General features: G+C 56.4%; 1 protein-coding gene across 3 annotated transcripts in view; it reads right to left on the reverse strand.

Annotated features, from left to right (window-relative positions):
• The window catches only part of RPS6KA2 (ribosomal protein S6 kinase A2), a 166,493-nt gene that overhangs the window by 72,212 nt on the left and 72,705 nt on the right, over window positions 1-21,576 (reverse strand). The window contains exon 1 of one of the 3 annotated variants that reach the window (XM_037061163.1): window positions 9,717-10,050. The exons of 1 other annotated variant lie outside the window; for it this stretch is intronic. In XM_037061163.1, the coding sequence (XP_036917058.1) occupies window positions 9,717-9,815 (99 nt within the window). In that variant the 5' untranslated portion in view covers window positions 9,816-10,050. Of the gene's footprint in view, window positions 1-9,716; window positions 10,051-21,576 lie in introns of those variants that run through there. One more of the 3 variants, XM_037061216.1, reaches the window with a different exon arrangement.

The raw sequence follows: 21,576 nt of genomic DNA on the forward strand, positions 1-21,576 counted from the left end.
CTCTCCCATGGTTGATACACATTCACACACAAAGCCACATTTACCCTGAATCCAAGCAACCAGGAAGCTGAGAATGTCTTCAAAAAATAGAACTTTCATGAAAGACAAACAACATCAACTAAACACGAGTGACTAAGCAATGTAAGGTCGGGGGGGTCTATCTATCTGAAGCTCCACTTTCGGAAAACAGAATCGGATCGGTCCCAGCTCGAGCTGATGTCCGCTGACACGGGAAGACCACTGGGCAGGAAGGAGAAGGGTGTTCGGTTCCCCCACGGTGGGTGGGACAAAGGGGCGCAGAGGCTCCAGATAAGAAAGCTGCTATTTAGCTCCTCCCCTGTGGATAAACGCTCGTCTAGACTGGGGGTGTTCCAACTGGGGTTCTCTGGGACCCTGGCGTCCTGTGCCGGGCCGGGGGGCGGGGGGAGGCACAGGATGGCCAAGGCCCTTCCAACCCACACCCGCAGGGTGTGGCTCTTCTCCAAACGTGCTTCCCACACTGCGGTGCCGCACAGGACGGTGGAAAACAGGGTCCCCGTGTGTGAGAATGCCACGCCTCGCTCTGAAATTGCCCTCAGGGTTGTACAGGCAGGACTGCCCGGCGCTCGGCAGCCGAATCACAGGTGATTTGTCACTTCTCCATGACATGACTTTGCTGGAGCTACAGAGGGGCCTCCAAGGTCTGATATGTATGCTGAGGGGGTAGGAGCACGGAAACATCATGAAACACAGTATGAGTTATGAAAAGCCCAATCTTATCCAGACGTGTTTTAGTGTCGAGTGAATTTCATTAACCTACGATGGCCTGAAAACGGGATTTACAGACTGGAATAGTGAGGTCACCGGATGACATCTTCCTACATTTGCATCAGCAAAAAGACAATTTATCAGCTTTGAACCATACGGCCTTTTCTTTTATGTATTTTTCTAATCTTTCCGTCCTTCCTTCCTTTGCTTTCTGAAACAGGTGAAAACCTGGCTTCCGAGGACTCCCAACCTGACCGCGAGCTGCTTTGGTGCCTGGGCTGCTCACGTGACAAAGTGACCGCAGCGGCCGGGAGGGCTTTCCCTCCTTTGTGATTCTTCTCTCCTCTCCCGTGTCCTCTTCACACCTCCTGCCAGCCATTCGATACACCTTCATTTACTACAAGGGCTTGCTAGAAGCAGCAGTGTGTGATGGCAAACACCACGAGTAAAAGGCGCTCTGGGCTGGCTCTGTGAGCGTGCGAGACGCTGTGGACGTGCAGCACAGAAGTCAACCCGCGTGGGACAGCACGCTGGTCTTGTCACACGCCAGCCGCACAACAGCGCCCAGGACCACCATGTGCCAATGGCTGTCCCTCCCGCGAATACGAGGCGACGCCAGCAGCACACACAGCGGAGGCCGAGGACAGACCGAAAGAACGGGAACTCCCCACATCCGAGCTGCCCCACGCCTCTGAGCGAAAGTGGAGGGGGCGATCTGAGGGAGAGACCTGGCGATGAAAGAACACGGCAAACATCCCGTGCCCTTAGGTGACACGTTTCGAGATCCCACACACTAAAAGCGTATTTAGTGTAAAGGACACAGACACCTCCGGGCAGAACAGGCTCCTCGCTCTCGAGCCCTGCGAGCTACGGTTTTGGGCATCGTCCTGTGTAACAGAGGCCGTCAGAGGCCGGCCGGCATGGCAGACGGCCTGTCACAGAGGCACGCAGAGGGGCTGTGAGGCCACCTGCGGGTGGTGGGGGTGGTGGTCACAGGAGGGACACACAGGGGCTGCCTCATCACACCCATGACGACTTGGGGCGATGTCCGCCCGTCACCATGACGTTCATGCCCCTCGGGGCGGGGGCAGCGTCCCAAGCTTCCTGCTCTCCCCACTCCCTCGGGCGGGGACACTGAACGACAGCCCATTCACCTTAGCACACCACCGTCATCCTCACTCCGGTGCATCAGCCGCACAGGGTGTCGGACAAAGACTAAGACGGGTGGTGGGGACTTCGGACAGAGGCCTGTGCAGGTGCACCCACGGCAGGCCCAGGGAGCAGGCCCAGGGAGCAGGCCCAGGCCCGGGGCCTGTCAGCCCGGTGTGCTCTGCGGGCACAGGCCTCACTCCCTTCTCTGCAGGGGGTGCCCTACAAAGCCTTCCTGGAGTCACCCGTCAGCAGGCACGCATTCTCCCTGTGCTGGGGCCTGGAAATCCAGTGGTCTGTGCACCTCGTGTCGCCCTGGGGGTGCCTGGGGAGGAGGGCAGAGAGCACAATGGCGCCTCGCTTCCCACCGCCCTCTGTCCCAGTCCCAGTGTGACTGCAGACCAGGCAGGAGCGAGGACCCGACACACTCTGAAAACAGGTGCTCTCCCTGCCTCAGGTGCCTGGCTTTCTCTCCTGACTTACCTTCAGAGTGAACCGAACAGTCCCTTTAGTGAGCACAGGCACGGGAAGCAGCGTCTACTGTGGCACCTTGGGCACCTTGCACGGCTGCAAGGTGGGCGGGACCCCATGCACCAGGGAGGCCTGGGCCTCTGCAGCCCCATCCCCACACCTCACACAAGTGTCCCCCGGTGGCTGCGCTCCCCGCAGGGATACTCACAGGTCACAGCAAGGGGCCTTCCTATTCTTTCATCCTTACAGAGACATTCCACGCCAGACTCTGGCTGCAGAAGTTCATCTGGATGTTAACATTCTTCCCAACCTTAGTTCTACCAAGCTCGCAACTAATGAATGGGTCAAAAGTGATAAAACTCGGACTTGAATGAGCAATTCTTACTATAACCATTCCAAAAATATTCTTTCAAAAATAGTCCATCCTTTTCCCTGACACATTTGGCCGCCCCTTTTAATGAGTATGTGTTGGGAGCCCGGGGGCCTTGGGCAGGGCGGTGTGACCGGGCTGTCTCCCTGCGAGGACGGTCGCAGCTCATGCGACCACATGGACACGGCCAAGGGGGTCCCCCCGCCTTACGCTCTGGCTTGTGTCCACCCAGCAATCCCAAGACCGGACGACGTGGCGGACAGATGGTTCTGGGGGAGCGTGTCTCTCTTAGCCTGACCATCCTGTTTAGAATCTCTCGTTTTCTGGCAACTGGAGGAAGCACGCAGGCCAATGGGCTAAACGCTCTCTTTCTGATTCAGTTTTTCAAACGTCACTACTTGCACATGGGACAGCAGAACAGCCGAAAGAGGAAGACTTCCTTTCGGTAAAAAGCCAGAACAGACCACCTCTGGCAGCTCCCCGGCCGCGCCCTGCTCTGGGCTGCAGGCTGAGTCTGGGCGCCACTGCTTCCCCAGAGCAGCCGTTTCCATAAATTGTGATTAAGACGACAGCCACGCAGACTGAACCCTCTCCCTGGGGAGCCCTAACAGGGTTACCGCCTAGGCAAAGCCGCTTCGTGCTGATAACTAACACGAAACACCTGGGCTCAGAGGGTGGGCGAGGAGGTTGGCAGTGGAGGAAGGCCTCTCCACAAAGTGGCACAGAACCCCTCCCAGGGCGGGTCCAACCAGTGCCAGGGCACGGGACCCACAGAAGGCCAAGTGCAGACTCCTCCCTGACAAGGCACGTGTCACTCGGCGAGCACTCCGTAGCTTGAGTCAGCACCATGCCATGGTGATCCCATGTCACTGGAACTCAAAGGGACGAGGGGGCAGGCGAGGCCACAGCGGGACGGGAGCGTGAGGGGCCTAGAGGAGGGATGGCCCTCCACCTGAGCCCGTCCAGGGTGTCCGGGGACAGGGACACTGCGGGGTCTTGGGCCTTTGCCGGCCCGAGCTCTGGAGGGGCTGTTACAGCAGTGTCTGTGGCTGGAGTCAAGCAGGTTCTCTGTCCAATCCGTGTGTCCTGAATGCCCTTTATCGGGTCTCAGGGACCGTGTGCAAACTGCCCTAGTAACCACTGTGCTGACTTGCTGAAGACGTGAGCACGACTTCACCCAAGGGACCTGCAGTGGGTCATGCAGGAGACGAGAGGGACTGAGCCCAGCCCCAGGATGCGGAGGAAAATGGGGACTGATGGCCGTGGGGTGCGAGCAGCACATGAGAGTGTCCTTAGGGTCCAGGCTGCATGTCCCTAACCGACCCGCCAGCTGAGGCTCCCACACCCGAGGGGACGGTGGGAGGGGGCACGAGATCAGATATGGAGGGTGGCTGAATATGGAGGGTGGGGGTTCTCTCTAGATCAACTCAGCGGGATTCTTGCTACAACCAGGTGTGGCTGGCTCCACAAGAAGGAAGCCTCCGCAGGAAGCCTGAGGCTGAGCAGGGGGCTCGGGGATGCAGAGCAGAGTCCGGTGGAGGGTCTTCGTCAGCGCGCACCAGGTGCTTCCAAACTCAGTCTCCTGCTGGCACCACCTGCAGCCAGCGGGTCCTGGACATTCACCCTGCACGCCGGTCGGGGTGGGGGGGTCCTCGTGTTTAATCCAGCGGCACCACCGCGCGCCTCCTCAGCTACCTCGTCCACAGGGGGGCTTCTGACACCACTGCAAACCCACACAACAGATGGCATTTCGTGCTGAACGCATCTGTGTCTGACCCACTCCTTCATTAACTCTCAGGTAGCTTCACGGGCTTTTTGTTGACAGTTCCTACTGGACTTTAATTTCTTAGCTTTTACCAGTGTAAATATGTCAACAAGCACATTGACAACCATAGAATGCCGGGAAACATTACAGCCCAACGCAGCCCGGCGTCCTCAGAAACAAAAGCGGGGCCTTGCAGGTGCTCTGGCGCGGGACTAGCTCTGCCGGCGGAAAAAGCGCAGAGCCGCGGAGAAAAGCCGGGCCCTGGGGCCGCCACCGGGGCAGTGCGGCATCACACAGAATGCGCCCAGCGGGCCCCCCCACCCCCCAGGTCAGAGGAGCCCTTTCCCTACGAGGGACGCGAACTTAGACTCCGGTGGGCCGAGTGACCCACACAGCACTGCCACCGAGCCTTCTCTCCCTCTGCTCTCGTCCCAGGTCTCCGTCCCCACCCCTTCCACCTCTTAGAGTCTGGACATCTGTCCCCTACCCCCTTATTCATTGGTCACATCTCAGCCATGGTTTCCCCAGAGTGCAAGACACCAAATAAAATCCCGGGCATCCAGTAAGTCAGACAATGTGGGCAAATCGTCCATTTTCACCTGGGGACCTTTCATTTCGTTTCGCCTGAACACACGAAGAGCACACACAGCCAGCCTTGCTGCGCCGAGCCGTGTGGGAGAAGACAGTGGGCACCGGTTCACTGACAGAATCGGGGAAGGAGGAGGGGTGGGACCCCAACATTTTGGGGGGTCTTCCCCCGCACTTTTGACTAAGCCACAACACTTTGGGAAGCCTCTTCAGTGTAAAGAAAGTATGCGGTTAACAGGTCAGGAAGGCATTCCACAGAAACAAGGACCACAAGGAAGAAACTAGGTTTAGCGTCTTTAAAATTGAATGAAGCATAAATAAGCAAAATGATAAGCAAATTAAGCATTCACTAATACGGGCCATTTATTGCAGTGTCCTCCGACTTTTCGTGGTCTGAAGGCCCAATAAAACCAAGATTAACGTAGAATCTTTGTGGGTGCCTTTCTTGAAAGCACCTGAAAATGCTTTAATTAAAAATGGCTTTCCTGGAAGGTACCCAAGAGCTGGAAGAAGAGCTTACCTATCCAGCACCAAGGACACGCCGGAATGTTCCGCTTTCCAGGACTTTGTTTTTTTCCGTGACTGGAGCCAGCATGCAAAAAAGGAGTCCCCTAACCTGACTTCCTAAGCCACCGTGTCTCCCTCGGAAAGGGGCGCCCTGTCATGGCAAAGTCATCTGCGCACACGGACGAGGCTTGACATTCTGTGGCCACGAGCAACCAGAAAGGACCAAGAGCAGACGTAATGAGACGGCCCAACGCCAACGACGCTGGCAGTCTCACCGGCTTCACCCCCTCGGTGGGCTGCGCTTGTGCGTTTGCCACCCGTGCGGGTGCCCTGCTCACTGAGGGCCGTGCCAGGCCCTCCTCCCCAGTCACTCAGCACAGCGCCCACGGCACACGCTCAACCTGCCTCAAGGGTGCAGCAACCGTGCAACAATAAAATAAAATTCTTCTTCCGGGAACAGTTTACCACTAGCGATATCCCAGTTGAAATCTGTCACCCTGTCCTTCATACTCATCCCCAATGTCCTTCAGTACAAATGTCAAACACAGGTCAAGTGTAGTCATCAAAGCCCGACGGCCTGGGTAACCCCAAATTCTGTGAACTGACCTTTGGGACATTGGTACATAAATCTTACGCTGAGTAACCCGTATCACTTCTCGTTAACTTAAGATCTGTAAACCTTCCCTAGCCAACCCCTCTCAGCTGTCCCAGCCCCCCGTCAGGCTCTGGGATGTGCCCACCCCGCCTTTGGTGGCTGCCCGGGAGCCCTGAAGGTTGAGTAGGGGAGGGCTCCGCCCGAGCTTCGCTAAGTCAGGACTCTGACAGTGGGCACTTCCTGGCTCTAGAAGCCGCCTTAGTTCTTGGGGCCCTGGCGAGAGCACCCGCATTGGGAACTCGTTCATGGGTCAGGGCAGCTGACTCACAGGGGACACACAGGACAAGGATGGGGAACGCGGCCACCCCAGGAAAGACGGTATCAACATCCACAGCTCATGACACTGACCGGTGTTTTTATCAGCCACGCTCCGTGTCGCGCCTTCACACCTGGTCGCTCAGAATCACGTGAACCCCGTGAGACAGGTGTGTTACCACCCCCACGGCACACTGCAGAGAAGTGAGGCATAGAGAGTTCGAGAAACCGCCCTGCTCATGGAAGGCAGAAGAGAGCATGCAATTAAAGCGCATCTGACTTCTAGAAAAGGCTGTCTGGCATAACTCTAGGTTATGGAACACATTCCAAAGTGTTGCATAGAGTGATTTCCTTTTACACATTAAAACTGCCCTCCTTCCTGCCTCTCCTCTGTATGGTAAACTCCAATAAACACAAAAGAAAAACATCCAAAATTAACAACAAATAGCTCTTACAGGAAGCACGTCCTTCAAAACATTTAAGGAGCAGGAGCAACTCACTGGCTTCCCTGGGCCACATCTCTCACCTGTAAAATGGGCTGAAGAAAGAGCTGGTGCTGTGATTCTTGGGCAACATCAGGGCCCCGAAATCGGGGCTTTTTCAGGGGTGAGGATCTGGCACACGCTGAGCCCTGATACCCTCCCAGGGTTCGGGCAGCGGAGTCCATGAGAGACATCCAATCTCCCTCTAAAAGCCCAACTCGTTCTTGCCAGAGTTGGGGATGTAGTCATCTCGGGCAGTGTGATGCTGACACACCGTGAAGAGATTTAAGCCGCACTCCATAGCCTTCCCCCACTCTGGTTAAGCCGCCCGGTTCCTCTGTGGTTCGAGCTCACCCAACGCTGGGTCCTGGCTATAAAGTCTGAAAGCTTTAAGTCTCTCCTCAAGAGGCTTTTTAATAAAGACGATGCTGTTTTGAACTTCAGGTGATAACTGTTACTTTCCTGCACGTGTCACTAGATATTGAATTCCAAAAAACAAAATTTTTCCATCTCCATACATGTTTTAAAATACAAATTTCACAGAGACCATAAAAAACCATTTTTACTGTGTTATCTTTTTCATTAGTGCAAACATGGAGATATGCAAGTAAGTGTCCTCTTTCTCAACCTCTCACTAATGACAGCCCTCCCTCCTAAATTTTACATTTTTTGGTGAGGGGTTCTTAGCCTATGACCTGCCGTGAACATACAAAGAGGCAGGCTTCCCGGAAAAAGATGGAACGGCAGCTGGGCAGGAATGTGGAATTTACTGAACCCAAGCCACTGACTGGCTCCCCCACTAGGTGAAGACCCCCCGAGGCCGGACTTCTGGGCCTTGATTTTCTGGAGCCACAAGGCCCAGGAAAGGTCGGAACACCAGGTGGGCTCCCCCAAACACCTGCCCAGTGAATCGGCCGTAAGCTCCCAACAGGACCCTGTTGCCCCTCGGGACAGGGTGGGTTGGTGTTGTGAACCGTGCGCACTCCAGCTTCACAGCGTCACTGACAGGCGCCGTGGGAGCACGGGTAGAGAACGGAGCCTCGTGTCAGCCTGCAGGTCTGTTCTTTACCGCGAGCACTTCTCCCCGGCACCTAGCACGGCATGGGCCGGTACGTGTCCATTGACCGCTTGCCAAATGACCCCATCTCCTTCTAGGTGGTTAGACCTTCTGCATATCTGATGGTCTATCAGTGCATTTTAGAAATGCAAGGGAAACTTCATTTCTGCCCCCTCCCACCCTGGGTTCCATTGTATTCTCCTCTAAGGCACTTAACAAGCGGTTCTCTCTATCAGACCAGGACAGAGAGCTGTGCATGTCGAGCTGCAGGATTGCTGCCCCCTCCCCCACCGCCCTCAGGGTTTGCCCAGTGCCTCCCTGAACTGCACCCAGACCTGCTCACACGCACACCTCCCCTGGAGAGGACAGTAAATGAAAGGTACTGTGTAATAAACTCGGTGTTTTGATGAATAAAAACTTACCAGGTATACAGGTAAGTGCAGTTCTGAATCTCTATCTTTGTCAGCCTTCGCTTTTTAAAGTGCCCGAGTCCCAGGAAAAGGACTCATGCCAAAAAACTTGTGTCTAATTTCTGTCAGCGCGAAGCTGAAGGCAAGCACCCTCCATTATTTGATTAATAAGTTGTATCTGTTTGGAAAAGACATCGGAAATCAGCCAGAGATCCTTTCCAATCCTTTAAATTATGATTTAGTGATACCATAACAGAAACTTTTTAAACAAGTAATTCCCTGTTGCCTGCATGCCCCTTCTCTGCTTTGCTTAAAGATCTTCATGGCTGTATCTAATATCATGGCAGCTTGAACAAAGGAGCCGAGATGAAAAATGGGACATTGTTCCAACTGATTTGACATCCTGAGAAACAGACAAGCCGAAGCCTCCGTAGGTGCCAGCCGCGTGGCAGAGGCAGGGGCGATGTCAACGGAAGCCTCCCCCTCCGTTACCCCCACCTGCCCTCACAAGTCTCTTTCTCACCTGAGCACATGTCACCATTTTGTCACCTACAGACTCAACAGTGCAGGTTGGACACTGGGAAGAAGGGAAGATCTGACTGGTGAAATGAAAAACACACCAGAGAGCCGTGCACAGATGACTCTGGAAATCCGAAGATGACAAGACGAGGAGGGACGGGGGAAAGGACCCGATTTCCAGGGTCCTCTGGGTTTCCGGACACATCTGTGCACACCCGGGGCTGCGGGGACATTGCATCAGCACCTTTCAGACTGGCCAGAGTGGATCCTGTAGCTGTATTTATCGGTTCTTTTGGGTTAATTCTGCACTGATTGGAACACACAAACCATCTGCACCACAAGGCAGCCCTGGCGCTGCTCCGGTACATCGAGCCCATCACACGCCAGCAGGGTAGGGCTGGAAGGTCCTGTGCTTGGGACTTCGGAGGTGCCACGGGGGACCGGCCAGCCCTCCTCACCACAGCACGCAGGTGACTACCCCGAACCCTGCCCAGACCTTGGAACAAAATGAGTTAGAAATTCATCGGGTGCAGAGTTTATGTAGCTCCCACTGACGGCCAAGGGCCGGTCCCGTTATTGCCGAGTCCCAACAGAAGCAATGGACCAGCCCTCAAAGCACTTTAACTCCCCGGTGCCCGTGGGAACCATGCACGTGATGACGGGCAGAGCTCAGACCCCGCAGCATCCTCCAGGGCGCGGCACGGCCAGGGAACCTGCGCGCGCAGGGGCGGGGGCAGTTACCTCGCGCCGACTTAGGCTGGAGCTCTTGGAGCGCGACTTCTTGCGCAGGTACACGGAGAAGAACCTGCGCACGGTGAACTTCCTCATGCTCAGCTCCATCGCCCCGTGCCCAGCCGGGAGCAGCCGCAGGGCCGCAGGACACGCATCCCCGGCACATCCCAGGCGCGGAGGTTAGGTCCGCGGGCTGGCACGCATGGCCGGGGAGCTCGGCGGGGCGGCCATCCTCGCGGGGCGCAGGCTGCGGGCACAAAGGGCAAGCCAAGCCGGCCCCAGCGGCCGGGCCGCAGCGATCACTCCTCCTCCACCTCCTCCTCCTCCAGCAGGGCTGCGGCCGGGCGAGGACCAGGCAGCCCCGCCTGCCTCCACTGCCGCCAATCAACACCCGTTGCCCCAGGAGCACCCTCCTCTTTCTCCAGTCCCGCAAAGACCAGCCCCAAGCAACCCCACCTCCCCCAGCCCCGCCCCTGCAACTACGGCCAACCAGCGTCCGCCGCCACGCCCAGCCACACCCATCTCCTTGTTCTCCTCCACTACCACCAATCAGAGCCCAACGATCCACCCCCGGGCTCTCACTCCTCCTCCTGCCCCCTCCCTCCCTCTAGTACTCACTCTGTGCAGCCCCACCCCGCCTCCACTCCGCTCACCTCCCTCGCCACCAATCAGCGCCCGTCGCGGCGCATGCATAATGAGCCCCCGGTGGAGGGCGCGGTGCTGCACCGGGCTGGGCCAGCGGTGTGGCCAGTCCGCCGTGCCCGCTGCTGGTCTTCTGTTCTGCTCCACTGGCTTGCTGGTTTTTTTCTAGCTTAAGGGGTGTCATTGGTTTCCTTTCTTAAAGCATACATTTACACACTTTGGCATAATGCTCTGTGCCAAACAAAAACTTTAACTGTTGATTAGCAAACACTTCCAGAAAATGGAATAAATCCCGGGTGGGGGCACGCGAACTCGCACCTGTCTAGGCCCTGCCCCAGGACTCCCTCCTCTCCCCGGCCCTGTAGCTCAGGAGCCCAGACCTGAGGGTCCACCTGCCACTCCCCAGTGGTGAAAGGGTGCCCACGTGGTCAGGGACAGGGCAGCGGCTGGCAAGGCTGCCCTTGGCAGTGGTTGGAGAACAAAGGCACATCCGTCCTCCCTGACCTCCGACTCCATATATAGAAATCCATCCAGACGCATGACCCATCCGGGCCTGCACAGTGCGCCAGAGGCAGGGCTCTCTGAGGCCAGCTGCTGACTGTAGGGCTGCAAGGCATTTGCCTTAAAGGGAAACGTACTTTTTCCCCCTACAAATGCTTGCTGGAGGGCTGTAGGCAGTCCCAGATCTGTGAGTATCGATCTGTGCAGCCTATCTTGTTTTATCCGTGTGCAATGTCCACATGTGGAGTTTATATTTGAGCCAGGGTCCAACGGTCTCATTAGCATACTGTCACAGGCTCCTGAAAAGTCCCCAGGCGGTTAAGCTGGCAGACTACAGAAATTCTGGAGTCATACCCTCCCCTGGCAGGATCAAAGGTTACAGTAATGCCTGTGATAGGCTGTCTGTGCTGAAGTGTGTAAGGAGGGTGGATGACCCCAGTAAGGGCTGGCAAGGTCACATGTGAGGTCACAGGCGAGGCCAGGCCGCTCTCACTGTGTAATGGCTGCTGCAGGCTCCAGCGGCAAGCACAGACTTTTTAGTGCCAGGGTGTCAGCACTGACGCTCCCCTGCCTGGTGAACATGAGCTCACTGGCATGTTCCATGTCCCCACTAGGAATCTCTCAGGTGGAAATATGCCAGTCAAAACCGGTCCCTGCTTCCCTGGACAGTTCTGCTGGATGGAGGTTGTTCCTCCTCTGGGAACCGGCTTCTCACCTGGTGCATCAGCCCCACCCACACCACTCAGGTGTCCTGACTACAAGCAAACATGAAGACAGGTGTGGGCTATACCATGCTGCTCTGGCAAAGAGAGCAGGGGACAGACAGGGGACACTGGCTGGTCACCAGCTTTGGGACAAGGAAGGGGCTTCTCTGGGGGGAGCTGGTTCACCTATCTGGCAGAGGCAGGAGAGGGTGTGACGGGGCTGGAAAGGAAACATCTTATGGGACATTTGTATCTCCCCTAAATTTGAATGCAGCAAACTGTTCTATTGAACCTGGAGAACTCAAGACAAAAAATAAGAAGCTTTCCTATTTCAACTCTGGAATTCATTTTGTTGCTAGGAGAAATCCGTTCACCTTTGTCCTGGTGAAACAGGTGTCTCAACATCCTCAGCAACCGCCCGCCTGCCGCACTGTACATGCTTACATAGCAGACCCTGGAGACCAGCAGGGTGGGGCTAGGTACCAGGGCCCGTCTTCGCCTGGGTCCAAATGCTGGAGAAAGACAGGTGAGCTTCATCAAGGCTGGTGCCCAGGTGAGGGGGTGGGTTTAGAGGGAAGACACGCAGCTGGGGAGACCACTGGTTATCTCTGGTTACAGTAAGAGTCTCACTGACTGAAGCACAGCGCCTGTGGGACCGGACTCCATGGCTGCTTCCGCGTCTGAGAGAGTCCCAGCGGGCTAACATGCCGTCCCTCTTCTCAGGCCGACCCGCGACTGTGGACCACCTCTGAGCTCCTGGACCACAGTTGCAGTAGGGATGCAAAAATGGCTACACCGCGGCTCCTCGCCCCCAGAAGACCGCAGTGTGCCATGCGGACAGAGACAAGTGAGAAGTCAGTTTTCACTGGAGATGTCACGGCGGAGGTGGCATTTGGGGTGACTCCAAGGGTTAAGGAGACATTTGCTGGACAGACAGAGCAGGGGGGGACCCAGGGTACCCGAGACCCTAGAACACACAGGATTTCACGACTGATTAATGAAAATTAGAATTCCTACCAAGCCCCCAAGACACCTGGGCTATACAATTTCAACATTTCAAGGCCAAATAATGACGCCAGTTAAAGGAGGCGCCGACAGCCTCTTCCCCAGGCCCGGGGCTCCCTCGCCTTCTGAGAGTACCGAACGCCCCGGGCAGGTCACATGAATCCCGTGGCCTGCAGGTGGCCGGCGGAGCTCAGGTGTGTTCAACAAACCGGCTACACCTGGTTGTGGGAGGCAGAAGGAGGGTGATGTCGGTGTTGCAGCATCGAGATTACAGCCGTTTCACTCAGGGAGGGCAGAAGCCCACCCACACTGCGGGGCCCTCTAGCGGTGGTCTGCCCTCACCGAGAGTGGACAGAGCAAGCCCCCTCACAGACAAGGAATCGTGACCCAACTCTGGCACTAAGAGGATGAGAACTGTGCCCCGTGAACGGATGGTCCCCAAGTTCTGGGAGCACAGGCTGCGGCCCTAATTCACGCTCATTCTCCGTGTAATCTAACCAACACAGAGACTCAAGCTACAAGTCTGAAGTGGTCTCAAATGGTTCTGCCCCCAGGTGCTTAGTGAAGACCCACGGTAAACCCAGATTTCAAAGAATTTCACAGATACAATTTCGGGGGACAAGAGCTGAGCACCCCGTCCTTGTGGACACTAGGCACAGCAGAGCCATCGAGATGGCTGGCCCCGCACTTGGGCATGTGACATTTGGCTGCTAGACTGATCAGGGATAGCACCTAAAAAACTATCACATCTCGTCTTTCAGGAAACAAAGTGAGGAAGTGAAAACGCAATTGAAGAACAAAGGACTGGAAAAGTGACCGAGCAGATGGAAAAATGAACAAATACCTCCAGAAATGAGGCAAGGGGCCACTGCGCACGAAACAGAGACAGCTGGGCGCCGAGCATTCTTTGTCGCAGAGCGAGTCTGCGCGGTGCAGGCGGCCCGGTATCTCACGAGGGAGCGGACGTTGGAAAGTGCAGTGTCCGGAGTTACGTGTCTACCTCCCACTCCGAGGGCCACTGGCCTTTGCTGAAATTCTCTGAGACTGTAGAACAAGGGTTTCCACGTCAAGACGACTTTGTCCCCAGCCTGCAGACATTGCTATGTCTGGGAACATTTTCGGTTGTCACAACTGGCATGAGAGGAGGGCTGCTTCCTGGCACCTAGTGAGCAGAGGTGAGGGGTGCTGCAGAACACCCCACGGTGCTCAGCAGGACCCTCGGTGAAGGGTGAGCCCCACCCCCCGCGATGAAGCAGGGAGGGAAGGGAAGAAACTGCCTCGCTACCAGACTGGTACCTACAAACAGGGCAGGTCCCCGCGGTTAAGTCAGCGTGTAGAGTGCTCTGTGAGCGAAATGTGCTCAACAGAGTTGTCAGTTGTTAAGATCCAAGAGTTTGCCCCAGAAAATTCATGGTAGCTGGGAAAGGGGCAGACCCCGGGTTCTGGGATGTTATGTGCCAGCGCTCTCTCCGAGACCATGTGGTCTCCACAGGGCGGCCCTCCAGCCCGCTGCCCAGACTTCACTTCCATCACGTCCTCGTTCCCCTTGCCCACCTACGCACCGAGGCTTGACTAAATATTCTTCTCATGCCCCCTTCTTTCCGACCTGCTATCAGAGTGTGGACCCTCATCCGTGCTCGCCAGAGTGGAGAGTAAGTACTAGCTGGGGGCCTTCCCCACAGCCCGACTGCAATACAACTACCAGCCAGATCTTTCTAGAAGCAGGTCACGTCAAGCACCGTGATGCACCACAGCTCCCCCTGTTGGCAGGGCAGGATGCAGACTGCAGGTCCGGCGGGTCCCCTGCTCTACCATCTGCCCTTGGCTGTCCCCCAGGATGCGGCTGTGCCCCCAGGCTCAACTCCCAGCACCCACGATGCTGTGTGTGTGGCTGTCGCTACCTGGTGCATCCTTCCTGTCCTCTGGTACCCGCCTGCTGGCTGCGCCTCGTTCCCACGATCCCCACAATTCAGCATGGCTCCTGCGGAAGCCTGCGGACACCGTTCCACCCAGAGGCCGTGTTGGGGGCCCTGCCCAGGGCCCGGTTCCCGTATCACAGTGGATTAACACTCCTGGCTTCTCTGTCTGCCTCTCCACCAACGTGGCAACACGCCGGAGCCCCTGTCGGCACACGCTCGGCGCATGTTTGTTTAAAGGGATTTTGTGATGGTTATTGTCAGAGCCTACTGGCTATGAAGAGCCCGGCCTACATGGTTACTTCACCTCAGTAACGCACTGTGAAACCTACAGAACAGAGACAAGGAACCCGCGTCCAAGGTGAGGTCCAGGGAGGTGCACCGACTGTCGACGCCTCTGGTACCAGAAGGGCTCAGACCAGGCTGGGTGTCAGCGAGGTCACAGATGCTCCCTGTGAGAAGCACTACGCGGTTTCCATGGAAAGGAGTCACAGGAGGGAAGAGCCATCAGGGGTGACAGGCCAGGGTCTGCACTTCCTTAGACCATTGCACTTGCCCCAGAAATCCCACGAGTCCCGGTTCCACCGTCAGAGCCCCTCGCAGACAGAGGTCTGGGCGGCGGCCTCCACTGGCCCCCTCCCAGCTCTGGGCGCAGACACTGCGACGCTCTGGCAGCAGGACGCTGGGCTCCGGACTGCACGACAGCGAGGCTTCTTCGTCCACTCCACGGTTAGCCTCTTTCTGAGACAGTGCAGGGGCCCCAGAAGTTCACCACATGCAATGGCTTTGAGAGGGAGAGACACCCAGGCAGTATGCTGAGGGGAGGCATTTGGAGACATCTCATGAGGATGCTGTGACTGGCCTGGTCTTTTCCAGAAATCCCATCTATAGAGGGATTAGAGGGGGCGGGGGCATCAGAGCCACTCTCTCACTGCGAGGTGGCAGCGCCTGTAGCTTTACTACAGCCCCCACGTTGCTGTGGGTCACGTGGTGTCCCCCCCGAAAAGGTCGTGTTGCCATCCTGACCCCGGGACCTCAGAATGTGGCCTCATCTGGGCAGAGGTGGCTGCAGAGTCAGTTCAGGTGAGGCCAGACTGGAGCAGGGCGGGCCCTCGTCCAATGTGACAGCATCCTAAACACAGTCACAGTGAGCAAGGCCACGGGACAGCCATGGCGGAGACTGGAGTGCCGCGGCCGCCCCGGAGCCAGAGGAGGCACGGAAGAGCCCCCACACCCCGCACGGCTCCAGGCGGCGCAGCCCTGCCCACACCTTGGGTTCAGCCTCCTGGCCCCCGGGTCCTCGAGACCAAACCCTCTGTCGCTGGAAGCCCCCAGTTTGTGTAGCCATGGCAGCCACAGGACACAGACAGACACCTCTCATCACACAAGTGTCACAGGGAACCTTGGTGACGGCAGTGTCCACGAAGAGGCTCCCATTTAACACAGCATCTGTGCTAACGGCGCATGAGGAAGCTCAGCGGTGGGCAGAGACACAGGCGCTGTTCCGGGCCGGCCAGCCCTCCGGTGGATGGGGGGGGGGGCTGTGAAAGGGAGGGAGTGTGGGGGCCAGGAAACAGGCGGGACTGCAGCAGGAAGGATTTCTGTTACTTAAAAGGAAAAATGAAATCCTCATCACGGGAACGTCTCTGAGGACCTGGAATGGGCACAAAGGGAATATCGTTGCCAGAAGTTTGTTTGTTTTGTTTTAGCAAGAAATGTTCATCTTCTAAAAAATGTCTTGTAGGTGCCACAGCACGAGATGCTCATACCAGAGATGGGAACTGGCTGGACACACACAACACAGGCCCGGGGACACGGACGCGGTGGGGTTTCGGCTGTGACCGTGTGCCGGGGTCCACTCTCTCCTCCCGGTTGGGGGCAGGGCACCGTCCTGCAATCGAAGGATCCCACGTGTAGGGGAAGCCTTCCTCACACGAAAATGCCGGCTAAAACAAGGCTGGGAGTCCCCATCTTTTGGAAACATGGCTGATCCAATAGTAAGTGGGGGGAAGGAATTTAGGCCCCCAAATGAGACTAAGACAGAGTTCCCCTATGGTGCGCATGGCATTCGTCCGGAAGCCGAGGTTTCAACAGCGTCAGGGGAAGGGGGGCCTGGACAAGGCCGGCCCACCCGGCAGGCAGGAGGTGAGGCCCGAGCCCCATGCGGAAGTCGGGACCCTCAAGGAGCCAACTTTTCGGGGGGCTGGGGACACTTCTCCCTCCCCAGCAGGACAGGAGCTTCTTTCCTGTGATCCTGGAGGGGCCCAGCGAGGGGACTCTCCCCCCCCCAGGGGTCTGCAGCTCCCGTTGGCCGGTGTGAGACCCAAGCACTGTCGACCCCAGGGCAGCCTAGAAACCGCCCGGCCACATTTGCTTCTTAAAGGGCCCAGACGGAGCACCCCAAGGACCCGGCAAGGGTGACTGTAAGTCCTCTGAGGCACACCTTCAACTCTCCACAGCCCAAGTGCCGAGAAGTCCCACGGGGCGTGAGTCACGGCCACACATGGTTAAATGCACAGGGGAACGAGCCCCCGCGAGTGGGAGCCAGCAGACATGACAAACTGCAGATCAGACTGGTGAAGACAGCAGAGGTTGGCCGTTTTATCTAAATAGTACAAAGTGTTTGTCTGATACGTTTAAAAACCAAAGAAGGGTGTTGGCAGCATTTCCCAAGAAATGAGAGATTGCAAACCAATCGAGCAGGTTCGTGAGCAAAAATAAAACTTTTAAAATGAAACTATGCTTTTTAAATTCAAACTCGACAGATAGAATAAATGGCAGTTTAGACAAAGTCCAAGAAAACATTAATAAAGGAAAATTGATGGAACGCACACCAGACGTCGCAACAATGGGAAGGAAGGAAGTCAGAGCAAGAGGCGCGGAGGCGAGGGGTGGCAGGAAAGCGCCAGGCTGCGTCTGGGCCTCCGAGGGGAGAGGGGGCAGGAGCACGGGGTGAGCGGGGTTCACGGCAGGCTGGCGGGTGGGCGTGCATGCAGGACTGTGCAGAATCCACAGAACTCTGCAGTCCTCGTAGTTGATCTTAAGAATTAAATAAAAATAAATCTATACCCAAGTACATCATATTAAATCTGCAGAATGCCAAAAACAGGGGGAAAAATCTCTCCAAAGCCACCAGAAGAAAAGACAGATTTTCTACGAATGAATGTCAGGCTGTCAACTTGCATCTCCCCGGGAGCCCCGTGAGAGGGCTAGGAGAAAACAGTTTCAACCTCGAACTCTCTTGCAAAGGCTCTTTCAAGGACAAGAGCAAAAGAAAGACACTTCCAGACCAGCAGCTGAGGGCACCAACTCCCAGTGAAAGCGCAGAGGTAAGCTAAGCCTTCCCTGGACGTGTAAAGAGAATAAAAGTATCGCATACCCTGCGGACTTCAATCAAGTTAGAAAGGATGTTACACACGGCAATTCTATACAGAAGGCGGGTGAGCAGAGTTACAACCACCTAATGCAGCGAGTTTCAGCCTTTTCATCTCGGGTCACACAGAAATGGATTCCCAAGCCATTCCTCCAAGGACAGTCCTTGGGACCACTCCCCGCCGCCAGGACCAGCCAGCCTCAGGCAGGGGCTCTGAAGGGCGCAGGGGTCTCGGAGTCCGTGAGGGCAGGAATTATCTGTTTTTCTAGCCCCTACACGCGGTGCCTGGTGCACGCGCATCGAAGATGCACTGAGTGGACACGCAGCGGGCTGGGCAGCCTTCCCACGCACGAGGCGCTCTGTGCCACAGGACAGAGTGTGGCACGAAGGCTGGGTGGAAGGGCCAGCTGCCCCCTCTCCTCTCCCTCCCGGCCCCTGTCTCCCAGCCAGGGATTGGTACATCACCTGGGTTCACTGAGGGCACAACTCAGTGACCCTAAATAATGCTTTTAGGTTTGCAAGGGACCTAGGACATATGCTGCGTACAAAAGAGAACTGTTCAGTAAGGCACAGATGCGAGGCTCCCCATGGGGCCTCCTGAAGTTCAATGCTGTCTGTGGCCCACACTTCTAAGCCAGTGTGCATCCCGGTCCCAGGCCCACTCCCCAGTCGGTGACATCACACTTCCAGTTCCTGTTATCAGATTTCCTTCCCAGGGCGACTGGCTGGGGAGTCTGGTGACGGCTCAGGAAGTCTGCACCTCTGATCCCGTCACCACTGCCGAGAGACAAGCGTGTGTGGCCCACTCTCCCCGCCTTGTTGCGAAGGGACCTGATGGAAGCTTCAGGCATGAAAGCATATTGCAGAAGCATTGAAGCCTGGATGTATTTTAAATAACAGCTTAAAAGCATGGAGAACCGAAAAAGAGACTGAGCTGAGACATCTCCGTTTTCAGGCCCTGTGAGTGTGGCTGCTGGTGCGGTTTGTGTCTTCCCAAAGGATGCTCCGACGTCCCAGCCCCCAAACCCGCGCCTGGGACCTTATTTGGAAGCAGAGTTTGGCAAATGTAATCAAGCTGGGGTGTCGTCACAGCTGGGTTGGGGTGGGGGGCCTAGCTTCAGTGGGTCTGGAGTCCTTACGAGAAGGCGCACCCGCAGAGGACCCCACGCAGGGGTGGGGACAGGTCCGAGGGAGGCACCTGCGCTCAGGGACTCACGGAGCCCAGCAGCCGCGACAGATTCCCGCTTTCAGAGAGCAGGGCCCCGCCCACACTTGGATGTGAAGTGGAGGAGGAGATCTCCTGAGAGCCGCAGTGGGGAGCCTAACAGGGGCACCCTCCGTGGGGTAAGCACCGCAGTGAGGAGCCCCCATATAAAGAAGAGGGGTCCCCAAGGGCAGCACTGTGTCCCCGGAGCTTCCGCCCACGGGGAGGGCCAGGAGTGATGCTGGGAGGGCCTGGGGACCAAGGCGTGAGCCCTGACATGGGGACAGAGGGTCCCGTAGAAGAATCAGGGTCTCTGGCAGTCACTCCCACCACAGCTTCATTTTCTCCGTTGATCACTGCAGCGCCCCCTCTGGTGGGAGGCTGTTGGCTGTCGGTTGATTTTTCAAGCAGGGCCTCCGGATGTACCTGCTGCAATGATCCACCTGGGGGTCAGGGCTGCAGCCAAGCTTCCCCCTTGGCCATGCTTCTCCTTTGGTCCACAGCCCAGGCGTGGGACTGGTCCCTGCAGATGGAGGGGCACACTGGGACCCAGGGGCCTGCAGCCGGTCACCGAGTGCCCTAAACCAGCCTGTGGCCCTGGGGAGCCGTGACAATCTCAGGTATGCGGCAAGGGCTTCTCAGCAGAGACTGGGCTGTGGTTTTGCCTGTCTCAGTGGCTCAGACGGGAAAGATGCCGCGCGAGGCCCTCCCACACTGCCGTTCGGTATTCTGAATCCGTCGAGTCCGCTCTAGCCCCTCTTTACTGGGGACTTCAGGGACTCCCCATCCTTTCGGGATAAAACTGAGCCCCGTACAAGCCCCATGAGGTCCCTGCGTGTCCCTTCAGCCTCTTTCCAGCTGCTGCCCGGCAGCAGCTCCTCACTAAGTTGTGCCGACTCACTTTAAACTACCTGACCTGGTGTTCACGCCACTTTTTCAATGGCACCTTCACTTAACCCACTTCTCTCCTCCTTCACAGCTTCACTCAAGAGCCATCTCCTCCAGGAAACTTTCCTGCCCACGTGCACACACACACATACTCGGGCATGTGTGTGCGTCCACACTGACACAGGCGTTCTCGCACGCTTTCCCTGAGCACCTACGGCATAAGGATGCGCCTCCACAACACCCTTCCCAGTCTCCGGAACAACCCATCTATCTGCCTTTGCCTCTGTGACGGGACAAAGGGCCTCCCGAGGGCAGAAGCCCCAGTGTCCTGTCCGATGAGCAGGCAACTAGACCTGGAGAAACACAACACAATTCATTTGACTGAGCAAATGAATGCGCTCCCCTCTTCCTGCACCGATGGGTACCAGGCAGGGCATCCTCACCTGTCACCGTGCACAGCTAACGTCCACATCTGTGTTTCCAGCTCATAGCACTTGAAAGCTCAGGTCTCGTGTCACTCACAGCCTGGTAGATGCTGGGGAGCCCCGGGGTGGTTTAGGTCTGTACCTAGACAGGCCACTTGTCTGTTCCGGCACCTGTCATTACAACCCATGCACACCTCCGAGCAAAGGCCACCTGCCTGCTGGGACACGTGTTTGCGGTGAGCACGTTGTGAACTCTCGTCCAGCTCCTGGGGCGGAACCTCAGACACCGGCCGCCCAAGAAGGCAGAAGCTCTGTGCAGGGGGCCCGTTCAGGGGAGAACCAGACCCCTGGGGTTCGTGTCACTACTGTTTCTACTTTACCTTGCACTTTCATCTTAATTTTTTTTGGTGAAAAGCAGAACTTATTTCCACTTTTAATTGACCATCTGCAACCGTTTGCACAACTCAGCAAGTACAGAAAAGTGTTATATCATGTGGGCAGCAATTCAAAGATTTTTTTATCCGATTATGCAATTATCTCAATGCGCTGCGTTATGTAAGTGTACCTGAAACCAGGTTAGTACGGCGTAAAACCAGAGATTTGCAACTGATTCACTTCTCAGATATTTCCAACGTTGGTCAAGGACTTGCGATATCCACTCGGTTGTGTTCTTACTTTGCTCAACATTTCAACAGTGGGAGAGGATTCTTCACCGAAAGACAAAGGAATCCGCAGGAAAGCTATCAAAGCCGGTGCCTCGGGAGAGGGAGAAAATGTGCCTTTGAAGCACTCTACGCTGTTGCTTTGAAATGTTGGTGACAGTAACCACATATGCCACCAATTACTAATCTAGTTCAGAATCCACAGGCGGGACAAGAACCATTAGGCAGGATTCTGAAACGCTACGTGTGACTGGCTAGTTCACAATGACCGTGACGTTTACGCCGTGCTGCGGGGCTGACAACGGGCCGCACGAGGTGCAGCTGGCGTCGGTTTAAGGCATCGCAGGAGCTTTTCCCTGCGCCCACAGGGAACACACTGCACCTGGCCCAGCGGGCGTGGCTCAGCCGGTGGCTCATCATCTTGCAAACTGAAAGGTCGCCGGTTTGATTCCCGGTCAGGGCACAGATAGGAGGAGGCGGTTTCTCTCACATTGACGTCTCTCCCCTTCTCCTTTTCTCTCCCGTCCCCTCTCTCTAAAATCAAAAATC

Source organism: Sturnira hondurensis, unplaced genomic scaffold (assembly GCF_014824575.4).
Source record: "Sturnira hondurensis isolate 20B ecotype Veracruz unplaced genomic scaffold, ASM1482457v3 Scaffold0000167, whole genome shotgun sequence".
Taxonomy (NCBI): Eukaryota; Metazoa; Chordata; class Mammalia; order Chiroptera; family Phyllostomidae; genus Sturnira; species Sturnira hondurensis.